Source organism: Salvelinus alpinus, chromosome 22 (assembly GCF_045679555.1).
Source record: "Salvelinus alpinus chromosome 22, SLU_Salpinus.1, whole genome shotgun sequence".
NCBI lineage: Eukaryota > Metazoa > Chordata > Actinopteri > Salmoniformes > Salmonidae > Salvelinus > Salvelinus alpinus.
In genome coordinates, this window is record NC_092107.1 from 47444927 (window position 1) to 47466627 (window position 21701).

Here is a 21701-nt window from a genome sequence, read left to right on the forward strand (position 1 = left end):
ACACATTCACAACAAGCCAGTGTCTTCTCAGTGCTGGGTCTCCACCAGTGTTGGGGTCTCCATCAGTGTCTCCACCAGTGTCTTCTCAGTGCTGGGTCTCCACCAGTGTCTCCACCAGTGCTGGGTCTCCATCAGTGCTGGGGTCTCCACCAGTGTCTCCACCAGTGCTGGGTCTCCACCAGTGCTGGGTCTCCACCAGTGCTGGGTCTCCACCAGTGCTGGGTCTCCACCAGTGCTGGGTCTCCATCAGTGCTGGGGTCTCCACCAGTGTCTCCACCAGTGCTGGGGTCTCCACCAGTGTCTCCACCAGTGCTGGGTCTCCACCAGTGTCTCCACCAGTGCTGGGTCTCCACCAGTGCTGGGTCTCCACCAGTGCTGGGTCTCCACCAGTGTCTCCACCAGTGCTGGGTCTCCACCAGTGCTGGGTCTCCACCAGTGTCTCCACCAGTGCTGGGTCTCCACCAGTGCTGGGTCTCCATCAGTGCTGGGTCTCCACCAGTGCTGGGTCTCCACCAGTGTCTCCACCAGTGCTGGGTCTCCACCAGTGCTGGGTCTCCATCAGTGCTGGGTCTCCACCAGTGTCTTCTCAGTGCTGGGTCTCCACCAGTGCTGGGTCTCCACCAGTGTCTTCTCAGTGCTGGGTCTCCACCAGTGCTGGGTCTCCACCAGTGCTGGGTCTCCACCAGTGTCTCCACCAGTGCTGGGTTTCCACCAGTGTCTCCACCAGTGCTGGGTCTCCACCAGTGTCTTCTCAGTGCTGGGTCTCCACCAGTGTCTCCATCAGTGATAATGAGCGGTGATAATGAGTGATGATAATGTCATCAGGACCGTGAATTATCAGGCACACCCTACGGACAGCTCCTTTAATGCAGAACATCCGCTGAGGTTGCATCCTAAATGATTCCCTATTTCCTTTATAATACACTACTTGTGACCAGGGCCCATTGGGTTATGGGTCCTATTTTGACTCACAGCAGTTGGGGCAGCTTAATTAACACATTCAGAAGCAAACCTCCTGCTGAGAGAGACAGAGAGAGAGAGTGAGACTGTGGATGGAGGTATGGTATGGAAGCTTTAGGGCTGGTCATTAGAGATGCTGTTGAGGGGTGCAGCAGGACTGGGGGTGCAGCAGGACTGGGGGTGCTGCAGAACTGGGGGTGCAGCAGGACTGGGGGTGCAGCAGAACTGGGGGTGCAGCAGGACTGGGGGTGCTGCAGGACTGGGGGTGCTGCAGGACTGGGGGTGCAGCAGGACTGGGGGTGCAGCAGGACTGGGAGTGCTGCAGGACTGGGGGTGCAGCAGGACTGGGGGTGCAGCAGGACTGGGGGTGCAGCAGGACTGGGGGTGCAGCAACAATTAGTAGACAACACCACTCTGCCTCGTTCTGTACTGGAGGTAGTAAAGCTATGTGTCTGTGATTCTGTGTGTGAGAGACGTGAGTGAGAGGCATGGTGTGAACAGAGAGAGAGTGTGTTTGGGAGCATGTCTGTGGGTTTGTATGTGTGTGTCGTGCTTTACATACTGTATGTGTGTGTGTGTGTGGAGTGGGTGTGTGATTCTCTGTGGCAGGTGTTGAGAGAGAGGCTTTAGTGAGTCGAGACCAACTCAGAACATAGGGGTTCAGTCACCATTCACGACTCAGCGTTTCAAATGGCACCCTATTCCCTACATAGTGCACTACTTTAGATATATCCTATGGCACCCTATTCCCTATATTGTGCACTACTTTTGAGTGTGTGTGTGTGTTGACCTGAGTAGTTCTGGCCACCCTCCACTGGTCCTAGCTGGGTACACTGTGTGTGTGTGATTTATTTTGCTTTTATTTAACCGGTTAAGTCATTGAGAACACATTCTCTTTTACAATAACAACCTGATCAGGTGTGTGTGTGTGTGTGTGTGTGTGTGTGTGTGTGTGTGTGTGTGTGTGTGTGTGTAGCTGGGAACACAATGTAGCGGTTCGCCTCTCTCTCGGACACTGGGAGATTACTCAGAATACAGCAGGATATTGACCACCGGCGTACACACACACACACACACACACACACACACACACACACACACACACACACACACACACACACACACACACACACACACACACACACACACACACACACACACACACAAAGTGTACCTGCTATTTTCAGGATCTCATGGTAGAGTGTGTGTGTATTTGCAACTGTGTGTACAAAACAAATGGAGGGGGGGTCAATGTAATAGTCCGGTGGCCATTTAATTATTTGTTCAGCAGTCTTATGGCTTGGGGGTAGAAGCTGTTAAGGAGCCTTTTGATCCTAGACTTGGCTCTCCGGTACCGCTTGCTGTGTGGCAGCAGAGAAAACAGTCTCTTCAGAACAGGTAGAGATGACTAAATTGTAATTACTTCGCTACTATGGCCTATTTATTGCCTTACCTCCTCACGCCATTTGCACACACTGTATATAGACTTTAAAAAAATATATATATATATTGTATTATTGACTGTATGTTTGTTTTACTCCATGTGTAACTCTGTGTTGTTGTTTGTGTCGCACTGCTTTGCTTTATCTTGGCCAGGTCGCAGTTGTAAATGAGAACTTGTTCTCAACTGGCCTACCTGGTTAAATAAAGGTGAAATAAACATTTAAAAAATTGTTCAGGACAGGTAGAGATGGTTCAGAACAGGTAGAGATGGTTCAGAACAGGTAGAGATGGTTCAGGACAGGTAGAGATGGTTCAGAACAGGTAGAGATGGTTCAGAACAGGTAGAGATGGTTCAGGACAGGTAGAGATGGTTCAGAACAGGTAGAGATGGTTCAGAACAGGTAGAGATGGTTCAGGACAGGTAGAGATGGTTCAGAACAGGTAGAGATGGTTCAGAACAGGTAGAGATGGTTCAGGACAGGTAGAGATGGTTCAGAACAGGTAGAGATGGTGCCATGGCAGCGTGAAGCTAGTGAGGAGCACAGACATATTTTGTACCTCATTAATGTGATAAACATTATTTGTCTGACACAGCTTTTAAGATTTCTTACCCATTCACGGCAGCGTGTGACTCATAGGTTCATCATCATGGGAGCTGGCCAAATCTCACTCTATTCCCTGTATAGTGCACTGCTTTTGAACAGGGCCCACAGGGCATAGGGTGCCCTTTTGGGATACACCGGCTGTGAGAGCTGGCCAAACACAGCCCTGTTGCTAATGTGTCAAAATAACTTAGCACTATTGGTAAGACATGAATTCTATCAGTCCCTCCAAGCTGCTCCCACTACTTATCTGAAAAGTTGGACAGTTATTTAAAAGTCTCCTTCATGGCGTGTTATGTAGGCTACAGTCCTACATTACGTCCTACGTTACACCCCTATATTTATCCCAACCTGTTTTGAAAAGTTGGACTGGTGTGTTGGTGAGAATCTCACATCCTCCTCACCAGTGTTATGTAGAAGTCAGCATTATGTAGCTATAGACAGAGTCTATGGTAAAGCAGGAGCCAACTGTCCACGTTATCATCCTACCTGTGGGCTGTTTGGGAGGCCAGCCAACGCAGGCGGGGTGTCCTAGCTCCTAGCCAGGGACCAACACAGGAGGGGTGTCCTAGCTCCTAGCCAGGGACCAACGTAGGCGGGGTGTCCTAGCTCCTAGCCAGGGACCAACACAGGAGGGGTGTCCTAGCTCCTAGCCAGGGACCAACACAGGAGGGGTGTCCTAGCTCCTAGCCAGGGACCAACACAGGCGGGGTGTCCTAACTCCTAGCTCCTAGCCAGGGACCAACACAGGCGGGGTGTCCTAACTCCTAGCTCCTAGCCAGGGACCAACGCAGGCGGGGTGTCCTAGCTCCTAGCCAGGGACCAACACAGGCGGGGTGTCCTAACTCCTAGCTCCTAGCCAGGGACCAACGCAGGCGGGGTGTCCTAACTCCTACCTCCTAGCCAGGGACCAACACAGTGTACAGGTAGGGCCTGTTTCTTCATCAATAACTAGTGTACAGGTAGGGCCTGTTTCTTCATCAATAACTAGTGTACAGGTAGGGCCTGTTGTCTCGTCAATAATTAGGGTACAGGTAGGGCCTGTTTCTTCACCAATAACTAGGGTACAGGTAGGGCCTGTTTCTTCATCAATAACTAGGGTACAGGTAGGGTCTGTTTCTTCATCATTAACTCGGGTACAGGTAGGGCCTGTTTCCTCATCAATAACTAGGGTACAGGTAGGGTCTGTTTCTTCATCATTAACTAGGGTACAGGTAGGGTCTGTTTCTTCATCAATAGCTATGGTACAGGTAGAGCATGTTTCTTCATCAATAGCTAGGTTACAGGTAGGGCCTGTTTCTTCATCAATAACTATGGTACAGGTAGGGTCTGTTTCTTCATCATTAACTAGGGTACAGATAGGACCTATTGTTTCTTCATCAATAACTAGTGTACAGGTAGGGCCTATTGTTTCATCAATAACTAGGGTATAAGTAGGGCCTGTTTCTTCATCAATAACTAGGGTATAGGTAGGGCCTGTTTTTTCATCAATAACTAGGGTACAGGTAGGGCCTGTTTCTTCAACAATAACTAGTGTACAGGTAGGGCCTGTTGTTTCATCAATAGCTAGGTCACAGGTAGGGCCTGTTTCTTCATCAATAACTAGGGTACAGGTAGGGCCTGTTTCTTCATCAATAACTAGGGTACAGGTAGGGCCTGTTTCTTCATCAATAACTAGGGTACAGGTAGGGCCTGTTTCTTCATCAATAGCTAGGGTACAGGTAGAGCATGTTTCTTCGTCAATAGCTAGGTTACAGGTAGGGCCTGTTTTTTCATCAATAACTATGGTACAGGTAGGGCCTGTTTCTTCATCAATAACTAGGGTACAGGTAGGGCCTGTTTCTTCATCAATAACTAGGGTACAGGTAGGGCCTGTTTCTTCATCAATAGCTAGGGTACAGGTAGAGCATGTTTCTTCATCAATAGCTAGGGTACAGGTAGGGCCTGTTTCTTCATCAATAACTAGGGTACAGGTAGAGCCTGTTTCTTCATCAATAACTAGGGTACAGGTAGGGCCTGTTTCTTCATCAATGACTAGGGTACAGGTAGGGCCTGTTTCTTCATCAATGACTAGTTTACAGGTAGGGCCTGTTGTTTCATCAATAACTAGGGTACAAGTAGGGCCTGTTTCTTCATCAATAACTAGGTTACAGGTAGGGCTTGTTTCTTCATCAAAAACTAGGGTACAGGTAGAGCCTGTTTCTTCATCAATAACTAGGTTACAGGTAGGGCTTGTTTCTTCATCAAAAACTAGGGTACAGGTAGAGCCTGTTTCTTCATCAATAACTAGGTTACAGGTAGAGCATGTTTCTTCATCAATAGCTAGGGTACAGGTAGAGCATGTTTCTTCATCAATAGCTAGGGTACAGGTAGGGCCTGTTTCTTCATCAATAACTAGGGTACAGGTAGGGCCTGTTTCTTCATCAATAACTAGGGTACAGGTAGGGCCTGTTTCTTCATCAATAACTAGGGTACAGGTAGGGCCTGTTTCTTCATCAATAACTAGGGTACAGGTAGAGCATGTTTCTTCATCAATAGCTAGGTTACAGGTAGGGCCTGTTTCTTCATCAATATCTAGGGTACAGGTAGGGCCTGTTTCTTCATCAATAACTAGGGTACAGGTAGAGCCTGTTTCTTCATCAATAACTAGGGTACAGGTAGGGCCTGTTTCTTCATCAATAGCTAGGGTACAGGTAGAGCATGTTTCTTCATCAATAGCTAGGGTACAGGTAGGGCCTGTTTCTTCATCAATAACTAGGGTACAGGTAGGCTACCTGGACCCTAGTTATTGATATATAATGTCTGGGCCTACCTGGACCCTAGTTATTGATGTATAATGTCTGGGCCTACCTGTACCCTAGTTATTAATGTATAATGTCTGGGCCCATCGGACTCGGTTCAGTGAACTTTAGGAGAGAAATCTGCTCTGCTCCGTGCTGTGCTCTCAATGGAAAGCACTTAGCTACCACTTAGATGACACACACACCATGGGCAGATGCACACACACACCATGGGCAGATGCACACACACACCATGGGCAGATGCACACACACACCATGGGCAGATGCACACACACACCATGGGCAGATGCACACACACACCATGGGCAGATGCACACACACACCATGGGCAGATGCACACACACACCATGGGCAGATGCACACACACACACAATAACTCTGAAGGAAATTGTGTTTCTTTGCTACCTTGGTTCCAGTCTCTGACTTAATGAGCTTTCTCTCTGTCTGTCTCTCTTTGTCTCTCTCTCTGTCTCTCTGTCTCTGTCTTTCTCACTCTCTCTCTCTGTCTCAATTCAAGGGATTTATTGGCATGGTAAACATATGTTTACATTGCCAAAGCAAGTGAAATATATAATAAACACTTAGTGAAATAAACAATAAAAATGAACAGTAAACATTACACTCACAAAAGTTACAAAATAATAAAGACATTTCAAATGTCATATTATGTGCAAGTAGTTAAAGTACAAAGAGTAAATAAATAAACATAAATATGGGCTGTATTTACAATGGTGTTTGTCCTTCACTCGTTGCCCTTTTCTTGTGGCAACAGGTCACAAATATTGCTGCTGTGATGTCACACTGTGGTATTTCACCCAATAGATATGTGAATTTATCAAAATAGTATTTGTTTAAAAAAAAATGGGTCTGTGTAATCTGAGGGAAATATGTGTCTCTAATATGGTCATACATTTGGTAGGTTAAGAAGTGCAGCTCAGTTTCCACCTCATTTTGTGGGCAGTGTGCACATAGCCTGTCTTCTCTTGAGAGCCAGGTCTGCCTACGGCTGGCCTTTCTCAATAGCAAGGCTATGCTCACTGAGTCTGTACATAGTCAAAGATTTCCTTAATTTTGTGTCAGTAACAGTGGTCAGGTATTCTGCCTCTGTGTACTCTCTGTTTAGGGCCAAATAGTATTCTCTCTCTGTCTCTAACTCTCCTCCCTCTCTCTCTCTGTCTCTCTCTCTGTCTCTCTCCAACTCTCCTCCCTCTCTCTGTCTGTCTCGCTCCCTCTCTCTCTCTATTTCTATATAATGGTCTACACTTTCCATGTCTCCTGACCCACAGTGATGACAGAGTCTGTCCTCTCTGGCTTCCTGACCCACAGTGATGACAGTGTCTGTCCTCTCTGGCTAAAAATGTTTTTTGATGGCATCCGGTTTCAATTGCCAGGCTCTGATCACTAATTCTGTATAAGGTTTTTCTTTGTTTGGGGTCTTTTACAAAGGTCTCTCCTTCCTCTCTCCTCCAGGCACCATCGAGGCCTGTCTGAGCCACCTGTTGAAGCGGCGAGCAGCGGGTTTCCTGCGCAGCGACAAGATCGCCGCCCTTTTCACCAAGATCGGCAAGGTCAACGCCACGGCCGGAGAGGTGTGCCGGAAGGTCCAGGAGCAGCTCGCACAGCAGGCAGAGGTCATCAGGTACTGATTGACCTACTCTATGACCTTTGAACTTTTACACCTTACACCTGACCTCATAGCGCTACCTCCAATCTACACCAGGAGGAATATGCTAAATCAGCGATGTAATATTGATGTATAGACATTATGTAGTTAATACATCTTACCTTGTTTTCCTTCCCTGTTAAGACACCTTCACTGACAGTGTAGCATGGTAGAACCACACAGTGCAGAGACAGTGTAGCATGATAGAACCACACAGTGCAGAGACAGTGTAGCATGGTAGAACCACACAGTGAAGAGACAGTGTAGCATGGTAGAACCACACAGTGAAGAGACAGTGTAGCATGGTAGAACCACACAGTGAAGAGACAGTGTAGCATGGTAGAACCACACAGTGAAGAGACAGTGTAACATGGTAGAACCACAGTGAAGAGACAGTGTAGCATGGTAGAACCACACAGTGAAGAGACAGTGTAACATGGTAGAACCACAGAGTGAAGAGACAGTGTAGCATGGTAGAACCACACAGTGAAGAGACAGTGTAGCATGGTAGAACCACAGTGCAGAGACAGTGTAGCATGGTAGAACCACACAGTGAATAGACAGTGTAGCATAGTAGAACCACACAGTGAAGAGACAGTGTAGCATAGTAGAACCAAGCAGAAATAGAGATAAAATTAATCACTAACCTTTGATGATCTTCATCAGATGACACTCATAGGACTACATGTTACACAATACATGTATGTTTTGTTCGGTAAAGTTCATATTTATATCCAGAAATCTGAGTTTAGGAGGGACGCTACTGTCTCACTTGGCCAAAAGCCAGAGAAAATGCAGAGCGCCAAATTCAAATAAATTACTATAAAAATCAAACTTTCATTAAATCGCACATGAAAGATACCAAATTAAAGCTACACTTGTGAATCCAGCCAACATGTCAGAATTCAAATAGGCTTTTCGGCGAAAGCAAACGATGCTATTATGAGGATAGCAACAGAGTAAACAAATAGAGAGAAGCATATTTCAACCCTGCAGGCGCGACACAAAACGCAGAAATAAAAATATAATTCATGCCTTACCTTTGACGAGCTTCTGTTGTTGACACTCCGATATGTCCCATAAACATCACAAATGGTCCTTTTATTCGATTAATTCCGTCGATATATATCCAAAATGTCAATTTATTTGGCACGTTTGATCCAGAAAAACACTGCTTCCAACTTGTGCAACGTTACTACAAAATATCTCAAAGGTTACCTGTAAACTTTGCCAAAACATTTCAAACTACTTTTGTAATACAACTTTAGGTATTTTTTTACGTAAATAATCGATAAAATTTAAGACGGGATGATCTGTGTTCAATACAGGATTAAAACAAACTGTAGCTAGCTTTCTGGTCACGCACCCTCGTTCAAGATGGCCGTACTTCTTCATTACACAAAGGAAAAAACCTCAACCAATTTCTAAAGACTGTTGACATCCAGTGGAAGCGGTAGGAACTGCAAGAAGGTCAATTAGAAATCTGGATTCCTAATGAAAATGCATTGAAAAGAGTGTGACCTCAAAAAAAAACAATCTGAATGGTTTGTCCTCGGGGTTTCGCCTGCTAAATAAGTTCTGTTATACTCACAGACATGATTCAGACAGTTTTAGAGACTTCAGTGTTTTCTATCCAAATCTACTAATAATATGCATATCTTATCTTCAGGGGATGAGTAGCTGGCAGTTGAATTTGGGTATGCATTTCTTCCAAACGTGAAAATGTTGCCCCCTATCCTTGAGAAGTTAACAGCACGATTTGCCAAGGCAGGATACTCTGAGCGCAGCCCAATCCAGAAATCTGGCAGTGGCTTTTGATTAAATAACATTTTCACAGAGCCGCTTGTTGCAATTTCGATGAGGCTCTCTTGTTCAGATATCGGTAAGTGGACTGGAGGCAGGGCATGAAAGGGATAATGAATCCAGTTCGTGTCGTCCGTTTCGGGAAAGTACCTGCGTAATTGCGCACCCAACTCACTCAGGTGCTTTGCTATATCACATTTGACATTGTCCGTAAGCTTGAGTTCATTTGCACACAAAAAATCATACAATGATGGAAAGACCTGTGTGTTGTCCTTGTTATTACAGACAGAAAAGAGCTCCAACTTCTTAACTATAGCCTCAATTTTAGCCTCAATTTTGTCCCACACATTGAATATAGTTGCAGAGAGTCCCTGTAATCCTAGATTCAGATCATTCAGGTGAGAAAAAACATCACCCAGATAGGCCAGTCGTGTGAGAAACCCGTCATCCTGCAAGCGGTCAGACAAGTGAAAATTATGGTCTGTAAAGAAAACTTTAAGCTCATCTCTTAATTAAAAAAAAAACATGTCAATACTTTGCCTCTTGATAACCAGCACACTTCTGTATGTTGTAAAAGCGTTAAATGGTCGCTGCCCATATCATTGCATAGTGCAGAAAATACACAAGAGTTCAGGGGCCTTGCTTTAACAAAGTTAACAATTTTCATTGGTGTCCAAAACATATTTCAAGCTGTCAGGCATTCCCTTGGCAGAGAGAGCCTCTCAATGGATGCTGCAGTGTACCCAAGTGGCTTCGGGAGCAACTGCTTGCATGCGCGTTACCACTCCACTATGTCTCCCTGTCATTGCTTTAGCGCCATCAGTACAGATACCAACACATCTTGACCACCAAAGTCCATTTGATGTCACAAAGCTGTCCAGTACTTTAAAAATATCCTCTCCTGTTGTCCTGATTTCCAGTGGTTTGCAGAAGAGGATGTCTTCCTTAATTGACCCTCCATAAACGTAACGGACATATACCAGGATCTGTGCCAGGCCCGCCACATCTGTTGACTCGTCCAGCTGTAACGCATATAATTCACTGGCTTGTATGCGAAGCAGTAATTGTTTCAAAACATCTCCTGCCAGGTCACTGATGTGTCGTGAAACAGTGTTGTTTGATGAAGGCATTGTCTGTATAGTTTTTTGTATAGTCTTTTCCCCGAGCATCGTCCCAGCCATATCCGCGGCATCAGGAAGAATTAAGTCCTCCACAATAGTGCGGCTTGCCTGTCCTAGCCACTCGGTAGCTCACCATATAAGACGCTTCTAGCCCCTTCTTATTAATGGTATCTGTCGCTTTTATACTTGTCTTACTACTCAAAAGTCATCTTTAATCTCGCTCAAAAAACTACCGTGGCTTATTTTTCAAATTGGCATGTTTTGTTTCTAAATGTCTGCACAAGAGTGAAGGTTTCATCGAGTTGTGAGATAGTACTTTTGCACATATAACACACTGTGTCTGAGGAAAGGCACTACTCCCAATATAAAGGAACCCCAAATCAATGTAGTTCTCATCATATTTGCGCCTCTTCGATGGTCCAACGTCCCTGTCTGTTGTTCGGTGCTTTCCCGGGTAAGGGGGCAGTAGCTCTTCGGCTGCATCAGATTCACAACTGTCAGTGTCCATGCTAGCTGGGCTAACAACACATGTAGAATTACTGATGCTAGCATTAGATGTGCTCGTGGAAGCAGAACAACTTGTGTCGTCGACAGGTGCAGGTGTAGTACTGCTGGTAGTAGCAGTACTACCAGTAGAACTGGTATGTGTCTCTATGTACGCGGGCCTTTTTTTAAACATTTATCCATTTTCGAGCAAACGGAATGAGCAGCTACATTTGGCTACATACGAACCATTAGTGGAATTCCCACGAGAGAGTAACGGTTAATGTGATTGGATGTTAATTATTTGTCTAGGCTACCTGTATTTCACATTGTGTTGTTATTTCGCTAAACACTAGATGGTTGAAGTTTATTTTTGGCAGTGAAACGAGGCTACTCAGGCAAGAAAAAAACCTCACCCAAATGCATAGCCCCATTGGAAAATATAAATGTACTGTTTAAAAGTACCCCCGACGGCATTGCACGTACCCCTGGTGTAATACCTGCCCTAACCCTTCCTCTCCTTCCCCTAACCCATCCTCCCCTCTCCTTCTCCACCTCCTTAACCAATCCTCAGCTCTCCTTCCCCACCTCTCCTCCCTCCACTCACCCATCCTCCCCTCTCCTTCCCCTAAGCCATCCTCCCGTCTCCTACTCCACCTCTCCTCCCCTCCCTCTTCCTCTCCTCTCCACTTCCTTATCCAATCCTCAGCTCTCCTTCCCCACCTCTCCTCCCTCTCACCCATCCTCTCCTTCCCCTCACCCATCCTCTCCTCTCCTTCCCCTCACCCATCCTCCCCTCTCCTTCCCCTCACCCATCCTCCCCTCTCCTTCCCCTCACCCATCCTCTCCTCTCCTTCCCCTCACCAATCCTCCCCCCACCTCTTCTCTCCCTTCCTCTTTCTCTCCTCTCCTTCCCCTCACCCATCCACAGGACTCATCGCTAGAGAGAGAGGAGAGAGAAAGAGCAGAGCGATAAGAGAGAGAGATAAAGCCCTGAGAATTGAATTTAGATAAGAGCGAAATATAGAAGTGAGAGAATGAGAGAGAATGAGAGAGAATGAGAGAGAGCAGAGAGAGAGCAGAGAGAGAGAGAGAGAGAGAGAGAGAGAGAGAGAGAGAGAGAGAGAGAGAGAGAGAGAGAGAGAGAGAGAGGAGACGTTAGAAGCGAGAGGAGACGTTAGAAGCGAGAGGAGACGTTAGAAGCGAGAGGAGACGTTAGAAGCGAGAGGAGACGTTAGAAGCGAGAGGAGATGAAGAGAGAAAGAGACGCTCTAAATCTTCAGCAATGTAGGGCTCCAATTAATTTTCCAAAATGAAAGATTATTTGGAATAATAATGAACGCCGCCGGTGGCTTTATAAAAGACCAAAGCTGTGTTCGAATATTCATACTAACTGAATTGAGTATATAATATGCTTACTGGTCATAGTACTGTATGGATATAGTTAGTAGGCCGAAAGCTCCCGGATGTCGTACTAAATTTGCCAAAATACGAAGTATACATGCAGTGGACACTATTTCTGTGCTTCTAGGGCCCATAATGCAATTCTTCAGAAAATGGGCGTGGCTTCAAAACGTTTTCAGATTTGAAGAAATGGCGGAAAATATACAGCCGAAGTCTGACGAGAGCGGAAAAACACACATTCATTGTTTTAACTAATTATGACAAATGTTAAGAAAATGTTGAGCAATGTAATAAAGTAATGACTTTTCAAATCAATTACGTTACACATTATGTTGGCTGACAATTTGTTAGCTACACTATCCTTACGAACCGCATAGCATTACAGCAATATGTACCGGTGTGTTAGCTAGTTATTTAACGTTAGTTAGCTACTGGGGTGATCAGTACTTGGTTCCAAATATTGGGGAAGATGCCAGAGCTAAGGATGATGTTAAAGAGTTTAAGTATTGCCAGTTGAAATTTGTTGTCTGTATATTTGATAATTTCATTGAGGATACCATCAACACCACGGGCCTTTTTGGGTTGGAGGGTTTATATTTTGTCCTGTAGCTCATTCAAGATAATTGGAGAATCCAGTGGGTTCTGGTTGTCTTTAATAGTTGATTCTAAGATTTGTATTTGATCATGTATATGTTTTTGCTGTTTGTTCTTTGTTATAGAGCCAAAAAGATAGGAGAAGTGGTTTACCAATACTTCTCCGTTTCGGATAGATAACTCTTAGTGTTTTCCAATTTTCCCAGAAGTGGCTTAGAGTCTATGGATTCTTCAATTACATTGAGCTGATTTCTGACGTGCTGTTCCTTCTTCTTCCGTAGTGTATTTCTCTCTCTCTCTCTCTCTCTCACTCACTCACTCACTCACACACTCACTCACTCACTCACTCACTCACTCACTCACTCACACACACATACTCACTCACCCCCCCCCCCCCCCCACCCCCCCCAGGGAGCTGCAAACATCACCCCCTAGCCACATCTGTCACCCTTTCTCTATTTCTGTCTTCTTTATCACTTTTTCTCTCTCCTTTCTTTCTGTCTGTCCCTTCTTCCCATCTCTGTTCTATCTCACCTATGTGAGGATTAGCTCACACCTAGCGTTAACACTTACCTAGCGTTAACACCTACCTAGCATTAACACCTAGCGTTAACACCTACCTAGCGTTAACACCTACCTAGCGTTAACACCTACCTAGCGTTAACACCTAGCGTTAACACCTAACGTTAACACCTACCTAGCGTTAACACCTACCTAGCGTTAACACCTACCTAGCATTAACACCTAGCGTTAACACCTACCTAGCGTTAACACCTACCTAGCATTAACACCTAGCGTTAACACCTACCTAGCGTTAACACCTACCTAGCGTAACCACCTACCTAGCGTTAACACCTACCTAGCATTAACACCTAGCGTTAACACCTACCTAGCGTTAACACCTACCTAGCGTTAACACCTACCTAGCGTTAACACCTAGCGTTAACACCTAACGTTAACACCTAGCATGAGCTGCGTTCTAGTGATAATACAGTGGTAGAAAGGGCTGTGAGTGATCTTGCTGGGCGTTCAACCAATCACTACATCCGCTGGCTGGGCTGTGAGTGATCTCGCCGGGAGGTCAACCAATCACTACATCCGCTGGCTGGGCTGTGAGTGATCTCGCCGGGAGGTCAACCAATCACTACGTCCGCTGGCTGGGCTGTGAGTGATCTCGCCGGGAGGCCAACCAATCACTACGTCCGCTGGCTGGGCTGTGAGTGATCTCGCCGGGAGGCCAACCATTCACTACGTCCGCTGGCTGGGCTGTGAGTGATCTCGCCGGGAGGTCAACCAATCACTACGTCCGCTGGCTGGGCTGTGAGTGATCTCGCCGGGAGGTCAACCAATCACTACATCCGCTGGCTGGGCTGTGAGTGATCTCGCCGGGAGGCCAACCAATCACTACGTCCGCTGGCTGGGCTGTGAGTGATCTCGCCGGGAGGTCAACCAATCACTACGTCCGCTGGCTGGGCTGTGAGTGATCTCGCCGGGAGGCCAACATATCACTACGTCCGCTGGCTGGGCTGTGAGTGATCTCGCCGGGAGGTCAACCAATCACTATGTCCGCTGGCTGGGCTGTGAGTGATCTCGCCGGGAGGTCAACCAATCACTACGTCCGCTGGCTGGGCTGTGAGTGATCTCGCCGGGAGGCCAACCATTCACTACGTCCGCTGGCTGGGCTGTGAGTGATCTCGCCGGGAGGTCAACCAATCACTACGTCCGCTGGCTGGGCTGTGAGTGATCTCGCCGGGAGGTCAACCAATCACTACATCCGCTGGCTGGGCTGTGAGTGATCTCGCCGGGAGGCCAACCAATCACTACGTCCGCTGGCTGGGCTGTGAGTGATCTCGCCGGGAGGTCAACCAATCACTACGTCCGCTGGCTGGGCTGTGAGTGATCTCGCCGGGAGGCCAACATATCACTACGTCCGCTGGCTGGGCTGTGAGTGATCTCGCCGGGAGGTCAACCAATCACTACGTCCGCTGGCTGGGCTGTGAGTGATCTCGCCGGGAGGTCAACCAATCACTACGTCCGCTGGCTGGGCTGTGAGTGATCTCGCCGGGAGGTCAACCAATCACTACGTCCGCTGGCTGGGCTGTGAGTGATCTCGCCGGGAGGTCAACCAATCACTACGTCCGCTGGCTGGGCTGTGAGTGATCTCGCCGGGAGGCCAACCAATCAATACGTTCGCTGGCTGGGCTGTGAGGAAGATGGAGGGCTGGGGTCAGTTACTGAACAGGGTCCAAACACACACACACACACACACACACACACACACACACACACACACACACACACACACACACACACACACACACACACACACACACACACACACACTTCACACACTATTCAGACAGACACTATTCAGACAGAGTCTATTTAGAGTCAGACAGACACTATTCAGACAGACACTATTCAGACAGAGTCTAGTTAGAGTCAGACAGACACTATTCAGACAGACACTATTCAGACAGAGTCTATTTAGAGTCAGACAGACACTATTCAGACAGACACTATTCAGACAGAGTCTAGTTAGAGTCAGACAGACACTATTCAGACAGAGTCTAGTTAGTCAGACAGACACTATTCAGACAGACACTTCAGACAGAAATAAATAACTTAAATATATTACATTTACATAAGTATTCAGACAATTTAATCAGTACTTTGTTGAAGCACCTTTGGCAGCGATTACAGCCTCGAATCTTCTTGGGTATGACGCTACAAGCTACATCTGTATTTGGGGAGTTTCTCCCATTCTTCTCTGCAGATCCTCTCAATCTCTGTCAGGTTGGATGGGGAGCATCGCTGCACAGCTATTGTCAGGTATCTCCAGAGATGTTCAATTGGGTTCAAGTCCGGGCTCTGGCTGGGCCACTCAAGGACATTCAGAGACTTGTCCCAAAGCCACTCTTGCATTGTCTTGGCTGTGTGCTTAAGGTCGTTGTCCTGTTGGAAGGTGAACCATCGCCCCAGTCTGAGGTCCTGAGCACTCTGGAGCAGGCTTTCATCAAGGATCTCCCTGTACTTTGCTTCGTTCTTTTTCCCCTCGATCCTGACTAGTCTCCCGGTCGCTGCCGCTGAAAAACATCCCCACAGCATGATCCTGCACCACCATGCTTCACCGTAGGGATGGTGCCAGGTTTCCTCCAATCTTGGTTTCATCTGACCAGATAATCTTGTTTCTCATGGTCTGTGAGTCTTTTAGATGCCTTTGCCAAACTCCAAGCGGGCTGTCATGTGCCTTTCACTGAGCAGTGGCTTCCGTCTGGCCACTCTACCATAAAGGCCTGATTGGTGGAGTGCTGCAGAGATGGTTGTTCTTCTGGAAGGTTCTCAAATCTCCACAGAGGAACTCTGGAGCTCTGTCAGAGTGACCTTCTCCCCGATTGCTCAGTTTGGCCGGGCGACCAGCTCTAGGAAGAGTCTTGGTGGTTCCAAATTTCTCCCATTTAACAACGATGGAGGCCACTGTGTTCTTGGGAACCTTCAATGCTGCAGACATTTTTTGGTACCCTTCCCCAGAAGGTGCCTCAAACAATCCTCGATAATTCCTTCAACCTGGTGGCTTGGTTCTTGCTCTGACATGCACTGTCAACTGTGGGACCATATGTGTGTGCCTTTCCAAATCATGTCCAATCAATTGAATTTACCACAGATGGACTCCAATGAAGTTGTAGAAACATCTCAAGGATGATCAATGGAAACAGGATGCACCTGAGCTCAATTTCAAGTCTCATAGCAAAGGGTCTGAATACTTATGGAAACAAGGTATTTCTGTTTTCTATTTTTAATACATTTGCAAACATTTCTAAAACCTGTTTTCACTTTATCATTATGGGGTATTGTGTGAAGATTGATTAGGATTTTTTTTATTTAATTCATTTTCTCCTTCTTCCTATCCTTCTTCCTCTCCTTCTTCTTCTCTCCTTCTTCCTCTCCTCCTTCCTATCCTTCTTCCTCTCTCCTTCTTCCTCTCTCCTTCTTCTTCTCCTTCTTCTCTCCTTCTTCCTCTCCTCCTTCCTATCCTTCTTCCTCTCCTTCTTCCTCTCTCCTTCTTCCTCTCCTCGTTCCTCTCCTTGTTCCTCTCCTTCTTCCTCTCCTCCTTCCTATCCTTCTTCCTCTCCTTCTTCCTCTCTCCTTCTTCCTCTCTCCTTCTTCCTCTCTCCTTCTTCTTCTCCTTCTTCCTCTCCTCCTTCCTATCCTTCTTCCTCTCCTTCTTCCTCTCTCCTTCTTCCTCTCTCCTTCTTCCTCTCTCCTTTTTCTCCTTCTTCCTCTCTCCTTCTTCCCCTCTCCTTCTTCCTCTCCTTGTTTCTCTCTCCTTCCTCTCCTTCCTTCTCTCCTTCTTCCTCTCTCCTTCTTCCTCTCCTTCTTCCTCTCTCCTTCTTCCTCTCCTTCTTCCTCTCTCCTTCTTCCTCTCTCCTTCTTCCTCTCCTTCTTCCTCTCTCCTTCTTCCTCTCTCCTTCTTCCCCTCTCTCCTTCCTCTCCTTCCTTCTCTCCTTCTTCCTCTCTCCTTCTTCCTCTCCTTCTTCCTCTCCTTCTTCCTCTCTGCTTCTTCTCTCCTTGTCCCTCTCCTTCTTCCTCTCCTTCTTCCTCTCCTTCTTCCTCTCTCCTTCTTCCTCTCCGTGTTCTTCTCCTTCTTCCTCTCTCCTTCTTCCTCTCCTTCTTCCTCTCTCCTTCTTCCTCTCCGTGTTCTTCTCCTTCTTCCTCTCTCATTCTTCCTCTCTCCTTCTTCCTCTCCTTGTTCCTCTCCTTGTTCCTCTCTCCTTCTTCCTCTCCTTCTTCCTCTACTTGTTCCTCTCCTTCTTCCTCTCCTTCTTCCTCTCTGCTTCTTCTCTCCTTGTCCCTCTCCTTCTTCCTCTCCTTCTTCCTCTCCTTCTTTCTCTCCTTCTTCCTCTACTTGTTCCTCTCCTTCTTCCTCTCCTTCTCCCTCTCCTTGTTCCTCTCCTTGTTCCTCTCCTTGTTCCTCTCCTTGTTCCTCTCCTTCTACCTCTCCTTGTTCCTCTCCTTGTTCCTCTCCTTGTTCCTCTCCTAGTTCCTCTCCTTCTTCCTCTCTCCTTCTTCCTCTCCTTCTTCTCCTTCTTCCTCTCTCCTCCTCTCCTTGTTCCTCTCCTTCTTTCTTTCTCTCTCCTTCTTCCTCTCTCCTTCTTCCCCCCCTTCTTCCTCTCCTTGTTCCTCTCCTTGTGCCTCTTCTTCCTCTCTCCTCCTTCCTCTCCTTCTTCCTCTCCTCCTTCCTCTCTCCTTCTTCCTCTCTCCTTCTTCCTCTCTCCTTCCTCTCTCCTTCCTCTCCTTGTTCCTCTCCTTCTTTCTTTCTCTCTCCTTCTTCCTCTCTCCTTCTTCCTCTCCTTCTTCCTTTCCTTCTTCCTCTCCGTGTTCCCCTTCTTCCTCTTCTTCCTCTCTCCTTCTTCCTCTCCTCCTTCCTCCCTCCTTCTTCTTCTCCTTCTTCTTCTCCTTCTTCCTCTCTCCTTCTTCCTCTCTCCTTATTCCTCTCTCATTCTTCCACTCCTTGTGTCCCTCCTTGTTCCTCTCCTTGTTCCTCTCCTTGTTCCTCTCCTTGTTCCTCTCCTTGTTCCTCTCCTTGTTCCTCTCCTTCTTCCTCTCTCCTTCTTCCTCTCCTTCTTCCTCTCCTTGTTCCTCTCTCCTTCTTCCTCTCCTTCTTCCTCTCTCCTTCTTCCTCTCTCCTTCTTCCTCTCCTTGTTCCTCTCCTTGTCCCTCTCCTTCTTCCTCTCTCCTTCTTCCTCTCCTTCTTCCTCTCCTTGTTCCTCTCCTTGTCCCTCTCCTTCTTCCTCTCTCCTTCTTCCTCTCCTTCTTCCTCTCCTTCTTCCTCTCCTCCTTCCTCTCCTTCTTCCTCTCCTTCTTCCTCTCCTTCTTCTTCTCCTTCTTCCTCTCTCCTTCTTCCTCTCCTTCTTCCTCTCCTTCTTCTCCTTCTTCCTCTCCTTCTTCCTCTCCTTCTTCCTCTCTCCTTCTTCCTCTCTCCTTGTTCCTCTCTCCTTCTTCCTCTCTCCTTGTTCCTCTCTCCTTGTTCCTCTCTCCTTGTTCCTCTCTCCTTGTTCCTCTCCTTGTTCCTCTCCTTGTTCCTCTCCTTGTTCCTCTCCTTGTTCCTCTCCTTGTTCCTCTCCTTGTTCCTCTCCTTCTTCCTCTCTCCTTCTTCCTCTCTCCTTCTTCCTCTCTCCTTGTTCCTCTCTCCTTCTTCCTCTCTCCTTGTTCCTCTCTCCTTGTTCCTCTCTCCTTGTTCCTCTCCTTGTTCCTCTCCTTGTTCCTCTCCTTGTTCCTCTCCTTGTTCCTCTCCTTGTTCCTCTCCTTGTTCCTCTCCTTGTTCCTCTCCTTCTTCCTCTCCTTCTTCCTCTCCTTGTTCCTCTCCTTGTTCCTCTCCTTCTTCCTCTCCTTGTTCCTCTCCTTCTTCCTCTCCTTGTTCCTCTCCTTGTTCCTCTCCTTCTTCCTCTCCTTCTTCCTCTCTGCTTCTTCTCATGACACGGTGATGGAGCTTGATTCTGTGTATGAATTGACGGGGTGCCTTCAAGCCCGACGCTAGATTACAATTTCAGAGGACTTGGATATAAACGCTGTCATCACGGCGGCGTATATCCTCATGTTAATTTGTTTGTCGGAGTAAAATTGTAAATTGTGTCGCGTATCAATCTACCTTCATCTCCTGTTGACATTTTAATGACATTTTGAATTTTGTGAAGACCATGGTTCTATGATTGGATTGGATTGTTGTCTTGGGGGCAGAGAATGCTGCCATGGGTAAATTACCCATCTGAAAGGTTTTGGGGTGGGTCTCAAATGGCATCCTATACCCTATATAGGGCACTGGTCAACAGTAGTGCACTATATATAGGGAATAGGGCTCTATAGGGCACTGGTCAACAGTAGTGCACTATATATAGGGAATAGGGCTATATAGGGCACTGGTCAACAGTAGTGCACTATATATAGGGAATAGGGCTCTATAGGGCACTGGTCAACAGTAGTGCACTATATATAGGGAATAGGGCTCTATAGGGCACTGGTCAACAGTAGTGCACTATATAGGGAAGAGGGTGCCATTTGAGACACGACCGTGGTTTGGCTCTGCATGCCAAACCACGTTTACCAGATCTGGTAAACAGACACAATACTAACTAGTACAGATCTGGTAAACAGACACAATACTAACTAGTACAGGCACAATACTAACTAGTACAGATCTGGTAAACAGACACAATACTAACTAATACAGATCTGGTATACAGACACAATACTAACTAATACAGATCTGGTAAACAGACACAATACTAACTAGTACAGATCTGGTAAACAGACACAATACTAACTAATACAGATCTGGTATACAGACACAATACTAACTAGTACAGATCTGGTAAACAGACACAATACTAACTAATACAGATCTGGTATACAGACACAATACTAACTAGTACAGATCTGGTATACAGACACAATACTAACTAATACAGACACAATACTAACTAGTACAGATCTGGTATACAGACACAATACTAACTAGTACAGATCTGGTAAACAGACACAATACTAACTAATACAGACACAATACTAACTAGTACAGATCTGGTATACAGACACAATACTAACTAGTACAGATCTGGTAAACAGACACAATACTAACTAGTACAGACACAATACTAACTAGTACATATCTGGTAAACAGACACAATACTAACTAGTACAGACACAATACTAACTAGTACAGATCTGGTAAACAGACACAATACTAACTAATACAGATCTGGTATACAGACACAATACTAACTAGTACAGATCTGGTATACAGCCACAATACTAACTAATACAGACACAATACTAACTAGTACAGATCTGGTATACAGACACAATACTAACTAGTACAGATCTGGTAAACAGACACAATACTAACTAATACAGACACAATACTAACTAGTACAGATCTGGTATACAGACACAATACTAACTAGTACAGATCTGGTAAACAGACACAATACTAACTAATACAGATCTGGTAAACAGACACAATACTAACTAGTACAGACACAATACTAACTAGTACAGATCTGGTATACAGACACAATACTAACTAATACAGATCTGGTAAACAGACACAATACTAACTAATACAGATCTGGTATACAGACACAATACTAACTAATACAGATCTGGTAAACAGACACAATACTAACTAATACAGATCTGGTAAACAGACACAATACTAACTAGTACAGATCTGGTAAACAGACACAATACTAACTAATACAGATTTGGTAAACAGACACAATACTAACTAGTACAGATCTGGTAAACAGACACAATACTAACTAATACAGATCTGGTAATCAGACACAATACTAACTAGTACAGACACAATACTAACTAGTACAGATCTGGTAAACAGACACAATACTAACTAATACAGATCTGGTAAACAGACACAATACTAACTAGTACAGATCTGGTAATCAGACACAATACTAACTAGTACAGACACAATACTAACTAGTACAGATCTGGTAAACAGACACAATACTAACTAATACAGATCTGGTAAACAGACACAATACTAACTAGTACAGATCTGGTAAACATACACAATACTAACTAATACAGACACAATACTAACTAGTACAGATCTGGTGAACAGATACAATACTAACTAATACAGATCTGGTAAACAGACACAATACTAACTAGTACATATCTGGTAAACAGACACAATACTAACTAATACAGACACAATACTAACTAGTACAGATCTGGTGAACAGACACAATACTAACTAATACAGATCTGGTATACAGACACAATACTAACTAATACAGATCTGGTA

General features: G+C 45.9%; 1 protein-coding gene across 1 annotated transcript in view; it reads left to right on the plus strand.

Annotated features, from left to right (window-relative positions):
• Positions 1 to 21701, plus strand: part of LOC139549568 (small G protein signaling modulator 2-like) — a 94797-nt gene that overhangs the window by 16303 nt on the left and 56793 nt on the right. Inside the window, exon 3 of the mRNA XM_071360201.1 lies at positions 7277 to 7445. Coding sequence (XP_071216302.1) covers positions 7277 to 7445 — 169 coding nt within the window. The remainder of the gene's footprint in view (positions 1 to 7276; positions 7446 to 21701) is intronic.